This window comes from Oncorhynchus keta, chromosome 32 (assembly GCF_023373465.1).
Source record: "Oncorhynchus keta strain PuntledgeMale-10-30-2019 chromosome 32, Oket_V2, whole genome shotgun sequence".
Lineage (NCBI taxonomy): Eukaryota > Metazoa > Chordata > Actinopteri > Salmoniformes > Salmonidae > Oncorhynchus > Oncorhynchus keta.
This window is the reverse complement of record NC_068452.1, coordinates 6,958,215-6,973,852: the sequence shown is the minus strand read 5'-3', so window position 1 is coordinate 6,973,852 and position 15,638 is coordinate 6,958,215. Positions and strand designations below refer to the sequence as shown.

The following is a 15,638-nucleotide window of genomic DNA, read 5'->3' as shown; positions in this document are numbered from 1 at the left end:
TCTCATGAGAGAGCTTGTATAGACTGTGACAGAAAAAGCTATAAGAAGCCTCTGTCTTTCCACAGACTCTCACAGGACATTGTGCCTGACAGTTTGACAGGTAAAGGAGATTGGAGAGAGAGAGAGAGAGAGAGAGAGAGAGAGAGAGAGAGAGAGAGAGAGAGAGAGAGAGAGAGAGAGAGAGAGAGAGAGAGAGAGAGAGAGAGAGAGAGAGAGAGAGAGAGAGAGAGAGAGAGAGAGAGAGAGAGAGAGAGAGAGAGAGAGAGAGAGAGAGAGAGAAGTTACATTTGCGTTCAGGCTATTGAGAAAGTTATAAAACAAATAATGGAGGCCAAGAACAAAGTGTGAAATATGAATGACATTATCTGTCATAGAGTATTTACATCTCACTGACTGAATTGTATTGGATGTATGATTCATAAAACATCTTGATGAAACCATTCAAAAGTAAATTCAACAAAAGTCTTGGATCGTCCGGTTTGAAATTACCCTTTGATTTGTGCAGTGCAGACAGACCAACACAAGACGATTGAAGAAAGCTGCTACTGGAGGGGTCAATCTGTGTTGAAGATATTGAAAATGCCACGTTTGACATTCAATCAGTGACATTCGCTCAGTGGCATTCGCTCACGGCCAGAGGAGACGGTTAACAAACTGCTGGCTAGACAAAAAGGGGGGCGAAGAGAAAAGGAGGTTACGGTGACAGTTTTATTGTGCCATGGAGGCTATAGAAGAAGCCTGCCTGCCGTTGAGACAGAGCTGTCACAGCATTTGAAAGATGACAGATTTCTGTACAGTGTGGCACCCGTCAACACTAAACTGAATTGCACACTAATGTCTGTCAGACGTTCCACGTGTCACTTAGGCTGCGTTTACACAGTCACCCCAATTCTGATCTTTTGCCCAATTATTAGCAATAGCTCTGATCTGATGGGTCTTAAAGATCAGAATTTGGCTGGCTGTGTAAGCGCAGTCTTAGGGTGAGCAAATACTAAGTCAAATACTAAAGCCTATATGGACATAATTAAATGACCCCCTGCTCATATACATACAGAATACACTGTTCATAGCATAGTATGAGTATAAAGAAATTGGCAAAGGTTTGTTCAAAATCTCACTAGATTATGAAGACTGAGTCACAGGCTACTCATACATGTATGAAGCATTTGTACTGTGTAAATGTAGCTTGGGGCCAAGTTAGCATCTATGATCATAGTGTATGATAGTATTCATATTATCGCCTCTCCATCTCAGACCTTGCTGTAAGTAAACAACATGTACACTGAGTGTACAAAGCATTAGGAACGGATGCTCTTTCCATGACATAGACTGACCAGGTGAATCCAGGTGAAAGCTATGATCCCTTATTGATGTCACCTGTTAAATCCACGTCAATCAGCGTAGATCAGGGGTCTCCCACCTTTTCTAGCTTAAAAAATGTAACATATCACGAGCTACACATTTTTGTGCTTCCCAATTTTTTTTTGCTTGCTCCTCATTCTTCTCTTCTCCTCCCTGCAACTCTTCCCCGGGTCCTTTCTGTCAATATACCTGGTAAAATAATGGTAACTCCAAGGGGGGCCCTATAAAATCTGTGATTTCTTTTACGAATTATGTTTTATCTTCTCCCAAATATGATTCTCAGTTTTATTTTTCCTTGATTTAGATTTGGTTTTTCCCCCTTAAAATTACAATTGTTAATAGAGAAACAACGAAATTGGATGTTCCGAGTCCATATCAATGCTTAAATCACATCAGAAGGAAAACAAATTGGTCTGGAAGAACACTAATGCTATGCTATTGTTTGAGGAGAGTGCACAGTTATGAACTTGAAAATGTATTAATAAACAAATTAGGCAGTCTTGATACAACGTTTTGAACAGAAATGCAATGGTTAATTGGATCAGTCTAAAACTTTGCACATACACTGCAAAATGTAAATTGCGCCTATTTTCCTAAGTCATATATTGGCCTTTCTCTTGTATTCGATGAAAAACAAATGATGATGAAAAAATATATATATAAATATGCATGTTTTTTTCTTTGTATTATCTTTTCCCACATCTAATGTGTTATATTTTACTACATTAATTTCACATTTCCACAAACTTCAGAGTGCTTCCTTTGAAATGGTATCAAGAATATGCATATCCTTGCTTCAGGTCTTGAGCTACAGGCAGTTAGATTTGGGTATGTCATTATAGGCGGAAAAAAAAAAAACGGGTCCGATCCTTAATTAATTGAGAAGGTTTCGGGGAAAGTATTTCTGTCAACCCACAAGGGCACATGTGCATGTACTTTCAGAATTGTTTGGCGAGCTACTCATAGGTGGGCTACGAGCTACTGGTAGCTTATGGGCTACAAGCTACTTGTAGCTTACGGGCTACAAATTACTGGTAGCTTATGGGCTACAAACTACTGGTAGCTCACGGGTTACAAACTACTGGTAGCTTATGGGCTACAAGCTACTGGTAGCTTACGAGCTACGAGCTACTGGTAGCTTACGGGCTATGAGCTACTGGTAGCTTACGGGCTATGAGCTACTGGTAGCTTATGGGCTATGAGCTACTGGTAGCTCGCAATTAACCTGTTGGAAACCCCTGGTGTAAATGAAGGGGAGGAGACGGGTTAAAGAAGGATTTTTAAGCCTTGAGACAATTTAGACATGGATTGTGTACGTGTTCCATTCTGAGAGTAAATGGGTAAAACAAAATATTTAACTGGCTTTGAACGGGGTATGGTAGTAGGTACCAGGCGTACCAGTTTGAGTGTGTCAAGAACTGCAGAGCTGCTGGGTTTTTCACGCTCAACAGTTGTACGTGGGAATTAAGAATGGTCCACCACCCAAAGGACATCCAGCCAACTTGACACAACTGTGGGAAGCATTGGAGTCAACATGGGCCAGCATTCCTGTGGAACACTTTTGACAACTTGTAGTCCATGCCCTGACGAATTGAGGCTGTTCTGACGGCAAAAGGGGTTCAACTCAATATTAGGTGTTCCTAATGTTTTGTACACTCAGTGTAGATGTACATTTGACTTCTTCAATGAGACACTGGTCAAGTAGGTCAGTTCCCATCTCTAATAGTGTCCCAAATGGCACCCTATTCCCTACTTTTGCACTACTTTTGACCAGGGCGCACTTCTTTTGACCAGAGTCCTATGGGCACTGTTAAAAAGTAGTGCACTATATATAGGGAATAGGGTGCCATTTAGGATACAGCCTAGATGTGTGTTTTTAGGAGTGCGTCTGCTCTGGTCTGATGTGGTAGAGACCATTATAATGATTATTTCATAGCTATTATGGTGATGTGTTATACACAGCACATTAAGCCCGTCCAATACCTCAGTAGATTTCATTAGCGCCATGTCACCATGACAAGATAAGTGCCTTGCATTGGGCCAGTAACCGAAAGGTCGCTTGTTCGAATCTCCAGGCAGGCTAGTCAATGTGCCCTTGAGCAAGGCACTTGCTCCTATAAGTCGCTCTGGTTAAGAGCGCCTGTAAAATGACTAAAATGTGAGAGAGTTGCAGGGGGGCAGAGTGACATGTGTGTGTAAGTGAGCGAGGTGGATGGGGTTAAAAGGTGGGAGGTAAGAGACTACCTGAATACCGATGATATTCAAATGTAATTATTCAACACATCATTCCAGTAAATAGCTCTTGACCTGGAGAGTGAATTATGACATTTGAGGTGCCACTCACTCTGAATTGAGTGCATTGTTCAACTGTTTATGGTCAATAAAAATAAATCCGATGCAGAATAGAGCAATCTTATGTAGGTCAACTATATATTCCAGATTGCCTGTTACCATGCCAAGTCAAAGCCACAAGTGAATATGTTCTGTATTATGGATTGCACAGAGCATCCAGACCCATTTCTCTGTGATGATGGAATTGACTTCACTTGTCAGAATATACTAGAAACTTTACGCGCGGTACATTGACCCCATCTTGTGGACACTCCGCGGTCCTGCACAATTTTCGCCTGGCCAGTTTTGCCAGATTTCCAGAGAAGTTGAGTTACACGTCAGAATGGAACCTGTACTGGTGAGTGGACGTGTACTGTGACCTCAACATTTTGTGTGTATCAGCTGATCCCGGATACATGCAGATATGGAACGTGTGGTGGAGATGGCAAATAACGGTGGTGAGCCCGACATAAACTGCTACGTCTGACATTACATATTTTATTGTTCATAAATCCATAACCAGCATTTGTAATTTTTATGCGGCTCGTGTGATTTTCCTGTGCGCGCGCTGGCCCATAATAAACAATGCAACATTTATACTTCAATTTTTTAACTGCGTTGCCTCTTGCATGGGTAGACGTGCCGTGTTGCTTGCACTTGTGCCTGGAATGGCAAAGCGTTTTAGCAACTAGCCTACATCACCAGGCAAATAGGGGGCTTCGGCTGTTGCTTTGACAGTGAAAGTGATAATATCGGCTTTGCATGACAGCTGATCCCCAATCGCCAACAAATAGCCTACAGGTCGTTCCCAGTTAAATTACGTTTATGATTAAATACTTTGCCATGGGTTGTAAAATCATTAGCTTAATCTGTTACAAATCGTTTCGCCCTGTTGCAAAACCGTTTACTTCAAACGGAAACCGCAAACGAGAGTTTCTCTTGGGACAAATTCAAATAGGGTCTCACCCGTTTTTCTTTACGTCGCCTTCTTAAACGGAAACGGTTTCCAAAAGGACCACAACCAAGGTATGTTTCCCAAACAATCACCAATGTGAACCCCTTATATTCAGCCCAGTAGTTTATCTTGCAGCTCCCCATGTTGAACTTCAAGTTATTTCCTTACCATCTGGATTGTCTATTTACTTTCTGAAGTAGCAATTGAGGAGGAACAGTCAGTGAGGCTTGAACCAGTGTTACAGTATAAGTGCATTAGGGGCCCAGACCTCTTGGCAAAGGTCATATCTGAGGATTCTATACCAATAGTCACTTTTTCCGTCCCCCTTCCTCTCCCTAGGTTTCTCCCTCGCCGGTCCCTCCACCACTCCCCGCAAGCGACAGGTGCGATTCTCTGCCCGCCACGACATCCTGCTGCTCCGTGAGGTCATTGCTCAGAACCCGTTCTGTTCCAAGGAGTCGGGTCGTATCTGGGCCCGTGTCGGGGAGATCATCACTGCTGCCCTGCAGGACGAGAGCTTTGAGGTGGACGCCCGGCGTTGCAGGGAGAGGACCATGCTGCTGCTGGACTACTACAAGAAGCAGGACTTCCCCAGCCTACGCAGGTTGGTCAAGACTGGCCAGAAGTTGACATTAGACATGCATATGCTTAATAGGAGGAATGTATTAGAAGCTGATACCCAACCTTGTGTGTCTGTGTCTGTTCATGCTTATGTGCTTGTATGTGTTCAGGTTTGGGACAGAGAGGCTGTATGCCCAGAAAGAAGACCTACTCCATGAGGTGTTGGAGCTGGAGGCAGAGAAGGGTCTTCTGGCCAGCGGAGAGAGTAAGTACCAGGATGAGGAACTCAGGAAACGAGCCTTGGAAGAGCTGGCTAGTCAACCAGAGCAGGACAAACCCATCATTATCTCCACACAAACAGGACAACCCAAAGGTAAGAACCCCATCCAAGTCTGTTAAGATCTGTGAGGTGAGAGAACAACTTTTAGATCTGTGATTATATTCAAATGGAGGAAGGAAATAGGACACACACCTGAAGATATTACTGTTATTATAGCCCTACTGTGACCAAACCAGTGGTTCCCCTGCAATTGCTTAGAATGCCCTGCCCTTGCCCCGCCCAAAAACAGTTGTCTCTGTGCGTGCTGGTACTCAAAGGGACACACAGTGACATGTTTGCTCCTCAGCAAAAATGTTTGAGTGACTACGACCAAAGAAATAACCAAAAAACGTTGACCTTTTGAGACTTTATCCTCCCCATCACCAACTATCTCCCTCTCTATTCTCTCCCCTCCCTGCCCCCTTCAGTCCCCACGACCCCAGAGCCTGAGGAGCAGCAGGAGAACCTGGCGGAGCTCTCGCTAGTCTCTGCAGCGCCCATGGCCAAGCAGCCTTGCCAATGCTGCTGCCAGACCTACTCAGAGATCCTCAGCTTCCTGGAGAAGCGCTCGGAGGCAGAACAACGACTGCGAGAGGAGGAGTTATTGCTGAGGAGGGAGGAGCTAGAGATCCAGAGGAGTAAGATCACTCTGGAGAGAGAGAGGCTGGGGGCAGAGAGGAAGGAGAGGGAGAGGAGGTTCGAGCTAGAGAGCCAGGAAAGACAGGTCATATTGGACCTGCTAAAGGAGAAGGTGCTCAAAGGATGAGATGGTGGCAGGTGAGGAGGGGCTGAAGGAACCCTAGGTGTATGGTGTGGATGTAACAGTATAACTTCTGTCCCCTCACCCCTACCTGGGCTCGAACCAGGGACCCTCTGCACACATCAACAACTGACACCCACGAAGCATCGTTATCCATCGCTCCACAAAAGCCGCGGGCCTTGCAGTGCAAGGGGAACAACTACTCCAGGTCTCAGAGAGAGTGACGTCACCCGATTGAAACGCTATTAGCGCACACCACCACTAACTAGCTAGCAATTCACATCGGTTACATGGACATAACATTAAGACGTTGGGAGGGTGGTACTACCTCTGGATCACACCCTCTGCCCCTTGTTCTACGCAAATGGCCTTAGTGAAGGAATCTGCTGTGACACCCATATATAAGTGGAGATCCATGCCTAGCATTGAGCTAAGCTGAATGACCGCATTCCACAAGGACACTGACAAAAAAATAGGTAGCATATTCTCACACTGTACATACCCACACGTTATCTTATGAAACACATCCTTTGGTGATAGAATAACAAGCTGTTCACCAAGGGTAATTTTTATAGTGAAAAGACAAAATTGCCAGAAATTCTCCCAATGTCAATTAACTCTTTAGTCAATTCTGACTTTGTGGTCATTATTATGAAGCTGTTCCTGCTGAAAATTAAAGAAAGTACTTACATAACCTCCTAATGATTTTGAAACTGTATTTGTTAATTGAGGAAATAGTATAGAAAATGTTCATTAGGCTAGTTAGATTTCTAGGAAATATGACAAAGTTGTGTAACAATTTTTTATTTTATTTGTAATTATATTAAATTATACATGACCTACCGTTCCCTCTGAAATACCACTTTTAAAGTATTTAAAACATAATATGTTACCGACATGTTTCTTCTTCATAATAACTCATTACTTGAGCGTCTCTTTACGTCTTTCTACGTAAGGTTACTCTTTGACCTCGCGCATAATTGAAGTGCTCTGAGTGGTTGAAAATTCGAACAAACCGCCCTCTGTTCCAAAGCAGCAATCACATTGGATTATTATACTGCCAATATGTTAATCGTTGGCTACCCAATGAAATTACTCTTATTTTCTTTGACCTCATTGCTACAAAGTTTACATTAGCTACGCTAGAAGCAACATTGTATACACCTTTTGAGATTACACGAGTCTGCTGTAGTGTACTTTTATTGCAAAATATTTTTCCAGTTGAAGAATTAGGTGGAGCGCGATTTTGGTAGAGTAACCTACAGATCTATGTGCGGATGTGGAAAAACTCAGTTTTGTAGTTTGATAGACCAGTCATACTGCGATCGATAAGTAGACGTGTTTACTTACGCCAGTTATGTGGGTTAGCTACATATAGGCCGGTATTTTTTTGAGATTTTGTAACATTCCTCACTCGACGTATTTCCGTGTTCTTAAGTCCCGCATTTATAAAAGGAGTCGTCGATATTGTCAATGTGAGTAGGCAAAGTACGTGGACTTTTATAAGGCCCTCTAAATCTCGTCTGTCATTCTCGAACGTCAAAGCTTTCCTATAGTCACTCAACAATGAATATCTCAAAAAGTGGGTACCGTGTCTTCTCTGCCAACTCGACCACCGCATGCACCGAGCTTGCCAAGAAGATCACGGAGTAAGTATATGCTGCGCATTCAAATGAATCTCTTGCAACTCTCTCAAATTAAATATTTTCCCCCTCAACAGGATTTGAAAGTAGTCAAAAGACAAATTAGTGGTGGTCTAGCGCAGTGGTTCCCAAACTTTTCCGGGTAACGTAAACTCACTCACTTTTGTACATCGCCTCGGTCTGTACAATTGACCTTATTTTAGCGCCCCAAAAACGTAATACTTCCAGATCAACTGTAATGTCAATACCATTGTAAAGCACAATTTCTCCCCTTTCCAACAGAATCAATTACATGACCCCCACGCTGCCCGTTTCTGCATGATTCAAGAAGGCAATGAGCCCCGTCAAGTCTTTAAAAATGGCGGGTGGGGAAGCGATACTAATGCCTGATAGTGAGGAGATATGTTGTGTGGAAAAATTGCTTTTTTTCACTCGATCTGTCCAACTTATCGGCTCTAAAATATAAATTAAACACTATAAAGAGTTTATATAATGTGTCATTGCTTTATGGGTGCTGTACATTAAGGCATGACACGTCACGGAGGGTCCGTTTGTTTAAACTTTTCTCCAACACTATAGAGCCATTACCATGTCAACCAACGCTTGAATAGAAACTTTGTTCACACCCCATATTTTGAAGTCAACACAGTCGCTAACAGTCCCAAGGATGAGAGAGAATGACCTCGCACCATAACTTTGCTAAGAGACTTCAAGCAAACTGGTCTAACAAACGGCCCATTCCAGGCAAACAGTATTTCAAACATAGGGGCAGTTACAGTTGCTGCCCCATGCCCAGACACTGACCTGTTTTTCCCGATTCCCATGTTTAATATACAAGTGCATCGGTCTGCTGACCCCAAACCGATCTAAATGTAACATTCATTGGTGAGAATATTCATTAAATTACATTCTTTATGGCCTCCCGAGTGGCGCAGGGGTCTAAGTCACTGCATCGCAGTACTAGCTGTGTCACTTGAGATCCTGATTCGAGTCCAGGCTCTGTCGCAGCAGGTCGTGACCGGGACACCCATTGGGCGGTGCACAATTGCCCCAGCGTTGTCTGGTTTAGGGGAGGGTTTGGCCGGTAGGGATGTCCCATCGTGCTCTAGCGACTCCTGTGACAGGTCGGGCACGCTTGCACGCTGACAAGATCGCCAGGTGTACGGTGTTTCCTCCGTCACATTGGTGTGGCTGGCTTCCTGGTTAAGCGGACATTGTGTCAAGAAGCAGTGCAGCATGGTTGTGTTTTGGAGGACGCACGGCTCTCAACCTTCGCCTCTCCCGAGTCCATACCTGGAGTTGCAGTGACAAGACTAACTACCAATTGGATACCATAAAAAAATAAAGGTGAATGTAAGAAGTGCTCATCACTTCAAATGGGCTACGTCATTTTTATTAACAGGAGTTTCGCCATTCTGTGGCTTTAGGCTCATGCGAAGGTGCCTGGAAAGCAGGCTAGCAGGGGAGCCACTGGGGATGCTAAACACCCTTTTGGCCACTCTTGCCAGGCTGGGCAGAGATGCATAGTTTTATTTTTCTATAAGTTGGCCTAAAGATTTTTCAGCAAAATAACCCAATCAAAACGGAAAGTTCCTTGAAGTGGGAATATGCCAGGCCTATTGGGCCAAAATCAATTCTGGCCTATTGTATAGATAATAGAACAACAGTGAACAAAACTTAAGAGATCTGATTGTTAGTTTAGAAATACTTTGTAACAATGACACTAAGTTATCTATCCACCTCATTACTTTCTTTTAGCATGTGCATGTAGTAAGTACACATCATGCTTTCGGAATACTTATCTTTAACCGATTCCACATGGATTCTTTAGTTGTGGACACTACATCCCCACTCTCCCTCTTACTCTTGGTCCTCGTCTTTGTAAGTCATCTTGATTTTGGCACTGTGTTTTATGTTTCTTTCTGAAAATATTTAGCCAATTCATGACCGTAGCTAAAGCAAGGGGCTGTAGCAGCACACAAGTAGGCTACAAATGCATGCTGGGCCGGGCATGCCCTGAGCTTGTGAAGTGAGCACTATTGGAGCGGGCGAGAAGGCCAGCTTTTTGGGAATCTCGCTCCAGCCCCGCTTACTTGCATACTCTGCAACTGATGAGTCCTCTCCTTCAGTGTCGAACTGCATGTAACTGTGTTGACAGTCATTGAGCTACAAGTCATTTTGCATGCTGAGAAATCTCAGGCAATATAATTATTTTTAACCAGTGTTTATTTATCCTAGTCAAACTCGTACTGTGCCCAGCTTCATACGCTGACCAACGCAAGGTAGGCGGGCTGTTCCGGATCTTGCTCAACTGCATGGCACTTTCAGCATTCAAATTCAAAATAGCTTGTGTGATATTATTCACAATCACTGCCTACGGCCAAACCCGGACGACGCTGGGCCAATTGTGCACCGCCCTATGTGACTCCCATAGTGACGCCTCTAGCACTGAGATGCAGTGCCTTAGACCGCCGTGCCACTCGGGAGCCCCATCTATGCGCTGTTAAATGTTTTTACCAGAATGAAAGTAAGGTACTGGGGACAGATTTAAAAAAATAGTTAACTAGGCAAGTCCGTTAACACATTTTTATTTACAATGACTGCCTATCCCTGCCAAACCCTCCCCTGACCCAGATGAAGCTCAGCCAATTGTGCGCTGTTACTGGGACTCCAGATCATGGCCAGTTGTGATACACCCTGGGATCAGGATCCCAAACGGACTCATCTGGCTATAACTGCTGAACAGGCCTTACAATAGATTTTATTTTGAGTGTTTAGGTTCACGATCAGGTTTTGGTAATTTTGCATTAAACAATCATTTTTAGATATACAGGGTAAAGTAGATAATTTCATAATGAGGAGAGCAATCACATGGAGGCCCACTGCATGGCCAAAGCGAGAAGAGAAGATCTCTCTGTTAGATCTCTGTTAGAAACCATTGGATTTTGAGATGGGTGGAATAAAGTTGTGCAGAGTGTACAAAACATTATGAACACCTGCTCTTTCCGTGACCGACTGAACAGGTGAAAGCTATGACAACTTATTGATGTCACTTGTTAAATATACTTCAATCAGTGTAGATAGTGTAGGAGACTGGTTAAAGAAGGATTTAAGTTGATTTTTAAGCCTTGAGACAATTGAGACATGGATTGTGTGTGTGCCATTTAAGAGGGTGAATGGGAAAGACATATTAACAAAACCATTGTTAATGTTTTGTACATTCAGTATATATTCATTGACTCATAATTTGTAAACAATAAATATTGAAACATACCTAGCCCGGTCACTTAATCTGCAAAAAAGTTTACAAGTTTATTAGTGGGTGAGGGTGATTTCAGAACCCTAATCTGATAGGTAATGTACATGCTTAGTCTTCCTTATGGGTAAGCTCCGGTGCCTACATAGTACAGTCGAGGCCAAAAGTTTTGAATGACACATGCATTTACAGTCTGCTGCCTCAGTTTGTATGATGGCAATTTGCATATACTCCAGAATGTTATGAAGAGTAATCAGACAAATTAGCAATTAATTGCAAAGTCCCTCTTTGCAATGCAAATGAACTGAATCCCCAAAAACATTTCCACTGCATTTCAGCCCTGCCACAAAAGGACCAGCTGACATAATGTCAGTGATTCTCTCGTTAACTTCGCTAGGGTAGGGGCCGCATTTGGAATTTTGGATGAAAAGTGTGCCCAAATTAAACTGCCTGTTACTCAGACCCAGAAGATAGGATATGCATATAATTAATAGATTTGGATAGAAAACACTCTTAAGTTTCTGAAACTGTTAAAATAATGTCTGAGTGTAACAGAACTGACATGGCAGGCGAAAACCAGAGGAAAATCCAACCAGGAAGTACTATTATTTTGAAAGGCTGTTTTTCCATTGTAAGCCTAACCACCATACAAAGACTTAGGACCCAGTTCACGAGCTCCGTGTCTTCCTCTACATGTGGCCAGTCTTTAGGCATTGTTTCAGGCTTTTACTCTGATAAATTCGGGAGATACAGCACTTTCAATCAGGGGCCAGTGGAAATTTCCATTCATCAGCCATGTGCCTGATCGGGAATGCGCCTTGTTTCTCCTTTCCTATTGACGAAGCTTTTGTCCGGTTTAAATGTTATTGATTATTTATGACAAAAATAACCGGAGGATTGATTTTTAAACATCGTTTGGCATGTTTCTACTAACTTTTATTGTACTTTAAAAAAAATAAACTTTTCGTCTGGACTTAGTGTCCTGCCCGCGCCTTAAGCATTCGGATTACTGGACAAGATGTGCTAACAAAAAGGAGGTATTTGGTCATAAAGAGGAACTTTATCGAACAAAACTAACATTTATTGTCTAACATGGAGACCTGGGAGTGCCACCAGATGAAGATCATCAAAGGTGATTAGTGATTCATTTTAATGCTATTTCTGACTTTTGTGACACTCTCCTTGGCTGGAAAATGGCTGAATGGGCTTCTGAAGCTTGGTGCAGACCTAACATAATTGCCAAGTGTGCTTACTCCGTAAAGCCTTTTAAAAATCTGACACAGCGGTTTCATTAAGGAGAAGTTTATCTTTATTCGTATGTTTAAAACTTTGATGTGGCTCTCTGCACTTTCACCGGATGTTTGAGATGATGCATTTCTGACCATAATGCGCCAATGTCAACTGAGATTTATCGAACAAAACATACATGTATTGTGTAACATGAAGTGATTCATTTCCTCTATTTCTGCTTTTTGTGACTCCTTTCTTTGGCTGGAAAAATGGCTGTATGGTTTTCTGTGACTAGGTGCTGACCTAACATAATCGCACGGTGTGCTTTCGCAGTAAAGCCTTTTTGAAATCGACATTGTGGTTTGATTTACAAGAAGTTTATCTTAAATGGTGGATAATACTTGTATGTTTGAGGAATTTTAATTATGTGATATCTGTTTTGAATTTGGCGCCCTGCAATTTCACTGGCTGTTGTCGAGGTGGGACACTAGCGTTTGTTGCGTTCGTATTGTGTTTATTTAATCACAGCCATCGCAGCCATAAAGGGAACATTGCTCACCAGCAGGCCTGGAATTTTGTGATTTTACAGGCAAGGCCATTTGGCCTTCAAGAGGTGCCCAATCTGTGAAAGCAGCAAGGACATCTGCTCGGGCACTAAGGCCACGAATCAAAATATAACATTTTAATAGCCAATTTGAAAACCTAAACACTGCTATTCTGTTCAGAAAAACGTGTCTGTAAATGTACATAAATAATTTCCCTGCATGTGAAAGTGTAGGTGATAGCCTATGCGTATTGGCTACAGTCTTCATGTCCAGACCGATGCAGACAGGAGGGAGTACCAGAAAATGTAGCCACACTTTAATGACTTAATTACGTATATATGTCACCAACCACCTCCTTTTCAGTCAAAAAATGGTCCCTGAATATTTTGGTCCACCAACTGGAGTGCTCTTCTTTGTCTACTCCGAATCAGCATCGTTCACACCCTCTTAAGCCTTAGCCCCACCAATCTCTTATCCTTAAAGACACATGTGAGGCCATGAGCCAAACAGAATGAGTAAGGTAGTGTAGTTCACATGTTCATGAAATACAATAATGGCCATAGTCACGCCCAAACACACCTGACAAACTTGATGGGTCATGTATTCATCTCGCAGTGGAGTCTTGTTTAGACAATCTGCAGATATTCCACCGGGCATTCCACTTATTAAAAAGTCAACTTCTTCCGTGACAACAACACTGTTGATTGCTGTTTCTTCTCCACCACTGTCATCAGAAGACTCTACAATGTCTGGTTCAGTGAAAATGTTTTTGCCCAAGTCAGGAATTTCCTCATCTGATTATTCACAACTTCTTCCCTACTGAGCTTTGTTGATGGCGCCTGCTAAATTCAGGGCAGAAATGCTGTTGAGAGCAGTAGCAACACTTTTGCAGTTCTCCATGGCTACTATATCTTTCAAAAAGCTGAAGTAGCAAGGATTATCTACACATACTGAGTAGCTCATGTTATAGACAGAAGCATGCTACATGGTAGACCAATCCAAACTCCGCTCTCAGCATGTCCAGCCCATTCATTATCTCAGTCAATCATTGCTAGCGGGAAGGTTAAACCAATTGGGCTAAACCAATTGGGCTCATAATTTAACAATTGTATTTATAGATGGCATACACATTTCTTATTGAGGCACATGGAAGTTCATATTCCAGAAAACATTTCTGCCCAAAAATGTTGATTCAAAAAAATGTATATATGCCTTTCCTGTGAAGTAGTGACGTGCGACATACACGGGTCATAGATACATACGCTAAACTACAGTCATTCTTGACAAATATGATGTAGGATAATTAATATTAACGTCTAAAGGCTAGATTCTGTCATTACTTGAGGCACTGTTCGGAAAGGCCAGTGCCTGTTGCCCATTGCAACATCACCCACCTTGCAATCTGAGCAGAGGCAGGGAACGTTTTACAACGTTTTACAATTATATTTATTTTGAAATTATAAAAAATGTCATCCCCAATTTTGTGCTATCCAATTTGCGATCTTGTCTCATTGCTTTTTAAAAACATACTCTGGTTGTATTAATTTGATATTCTTTGTCCAACAACTGTCCCAGTCTATTTGGAATATTTATTTCTCGCACCGAATGACAAGCCATCCAATGGAATAGGTCGACTTTTGTAATGTGAGAATAGTAGATTGACACAGGTTCGTGCTTTTGGTGTTTTACTCAACTTGTTAGCTGACGGTTCTTCTAACATGCGGACGGTTCTTCTAACATCTTCAATACGCACCTCGGAATTCGATAAGGAAGACGTGCACTGTTGCATCCCCGATGTGTCTGTCTTCACTAGTAGCCTACTTCAGAGCTGCTATTTCTGTGAGAAGGATACAATCACGTGATGGGCGTTGGCTAATAAGAATTGAGATATGAGAGCCGCGAGCCGCGCTTCGGAGCACTTTGGCCACAATGCATTCATGTTTTTAGGGGGTGTTATGGCCACACAAGGGCCATCAATGCCGGCGGGAAATTTTAGGCCTGATCAGCAGGGCTCTAAATGAACATTTTGCTGTTAGGAGCACTACAAAAAGTAAGACGCGCCTCATAAAATTTTAAGAGCACCAGAATAAAATAAATATTGAGATACAGCTTATATTGGGCCTATATGAATTCTAGGTAGAGTTGAAGTCGGAAGTTTACATACACTTAGGTTGGAGTCATTAAAACACATTTTTCAACCACTCCACAAATTTCTTGTTAACAAACTAGTTTTGGCAAGTCTGTTAGGACATCTACCTTGTGCATGACCATTTTTTCCAACAATTGTTTACAGACCGATTATATCAGTTATAATTCACTGTATCACAATTCCAGTGGGTCAGAAGTTTACATACACTAAGTTGACTGTGCCTTGAAAAACGGCTTGGAAATTCCAGAAAATGATGTCATGGCTTTAGAAGCTTCTGATAGGCTAATTGACATCATTTGAGTCAATTGGAGGTGTACCAATCTTCAAGCTCAGTTCCTCTGCTTGGCATCATGGTAAAATCAAAAATCAGCCAAGACCTCAGGAAAAAAAATTGGAGACCTCCAAGTCTCGTTCATCCTTGAGCAACTTACAAATGCCTGAATGTACCACGTTCATCTGTACAAACAATAGTACACCAATTCTAAACACCATGGGACCACACAGCCGTCATAACGCTCAGGAAGGAG

General features: G+C 42.5%; 2 protein-coding genes across 3 annotated transcripts in view; both read left to right on the top strand.

Moving 5' to 3' along the window:
• Window positions 1–4,001: 4,001 nt before the first annotated feature.
• Window positions 4,002–7,173, top strand: LOC118364949 (scaffold attachment factor B1-like). Its single transcript, XM_035746786.2, has 4 exons — window positions 4,002–4,151; window positions 4,988–5,252; window positions 5,380–5,582; window positions 5,957–7,173. Exons 1-4 carry the CDS (start codon window positions 4,118–4,120, stop codon window positions 6,292–6,294), a joined length of 840 nt encoding a protein of 279 aa, XP_035602679.1. The 5' UTR covers window positions 4,002–4,117; the 3' UTR covers window positions 6,295–7,173.
• Window positions 7,174–7,362: 189 nt separating this feature from the next.
• Window positions 7,363–15,638, top strand: part of LOC118364948 (phosphoribosyl pyrophosphate synthase-associated protein 1-like) — a 34,227-nt gene continuing 25,951 nt past the window's right edge. The window contains exon 1 of one of the 2 annotated variants that reach the window (XM_035746783.2): window positions 7,363–7,937. In XM_035746783.2, coding sequence (XP_035602676.1) covers window positions 7,855–7,937 — 83 coding nt within the window. In that variant the 5' untranslated portion in view covers window positions 7,363–7,854. The remainder of the gene's footprint in view (window positions 7,938–15,638) is intronic. The other variant, XM_035746785.2, reaches the window with a different exon arrangement.

Excerpts from the sequence above, each read along its gene's own strand:
- LOC118364949 (XM_035746786.2), top strand. The coding sequence starts at position 4,118 with ATGGAACGTGTGGTGGAGATGGCAAATAACGGTG. Across the intron at positions 4,152-4,987 it reads GGAGATGGCAAATAACGGTG|GTTTCTCCCTCGCCGGTCCC; the intron begins GTGAGCCCGACA and ends TCCTCTCCCTAG. Across the intron at positions 5,583-5,956 it reads ACAAACAGGACAACCCAAAG|TCCCCACGACCCCAGAGCCT; the intron begins GTAAGAACCCCA and ends TGCCCCCTTCAG.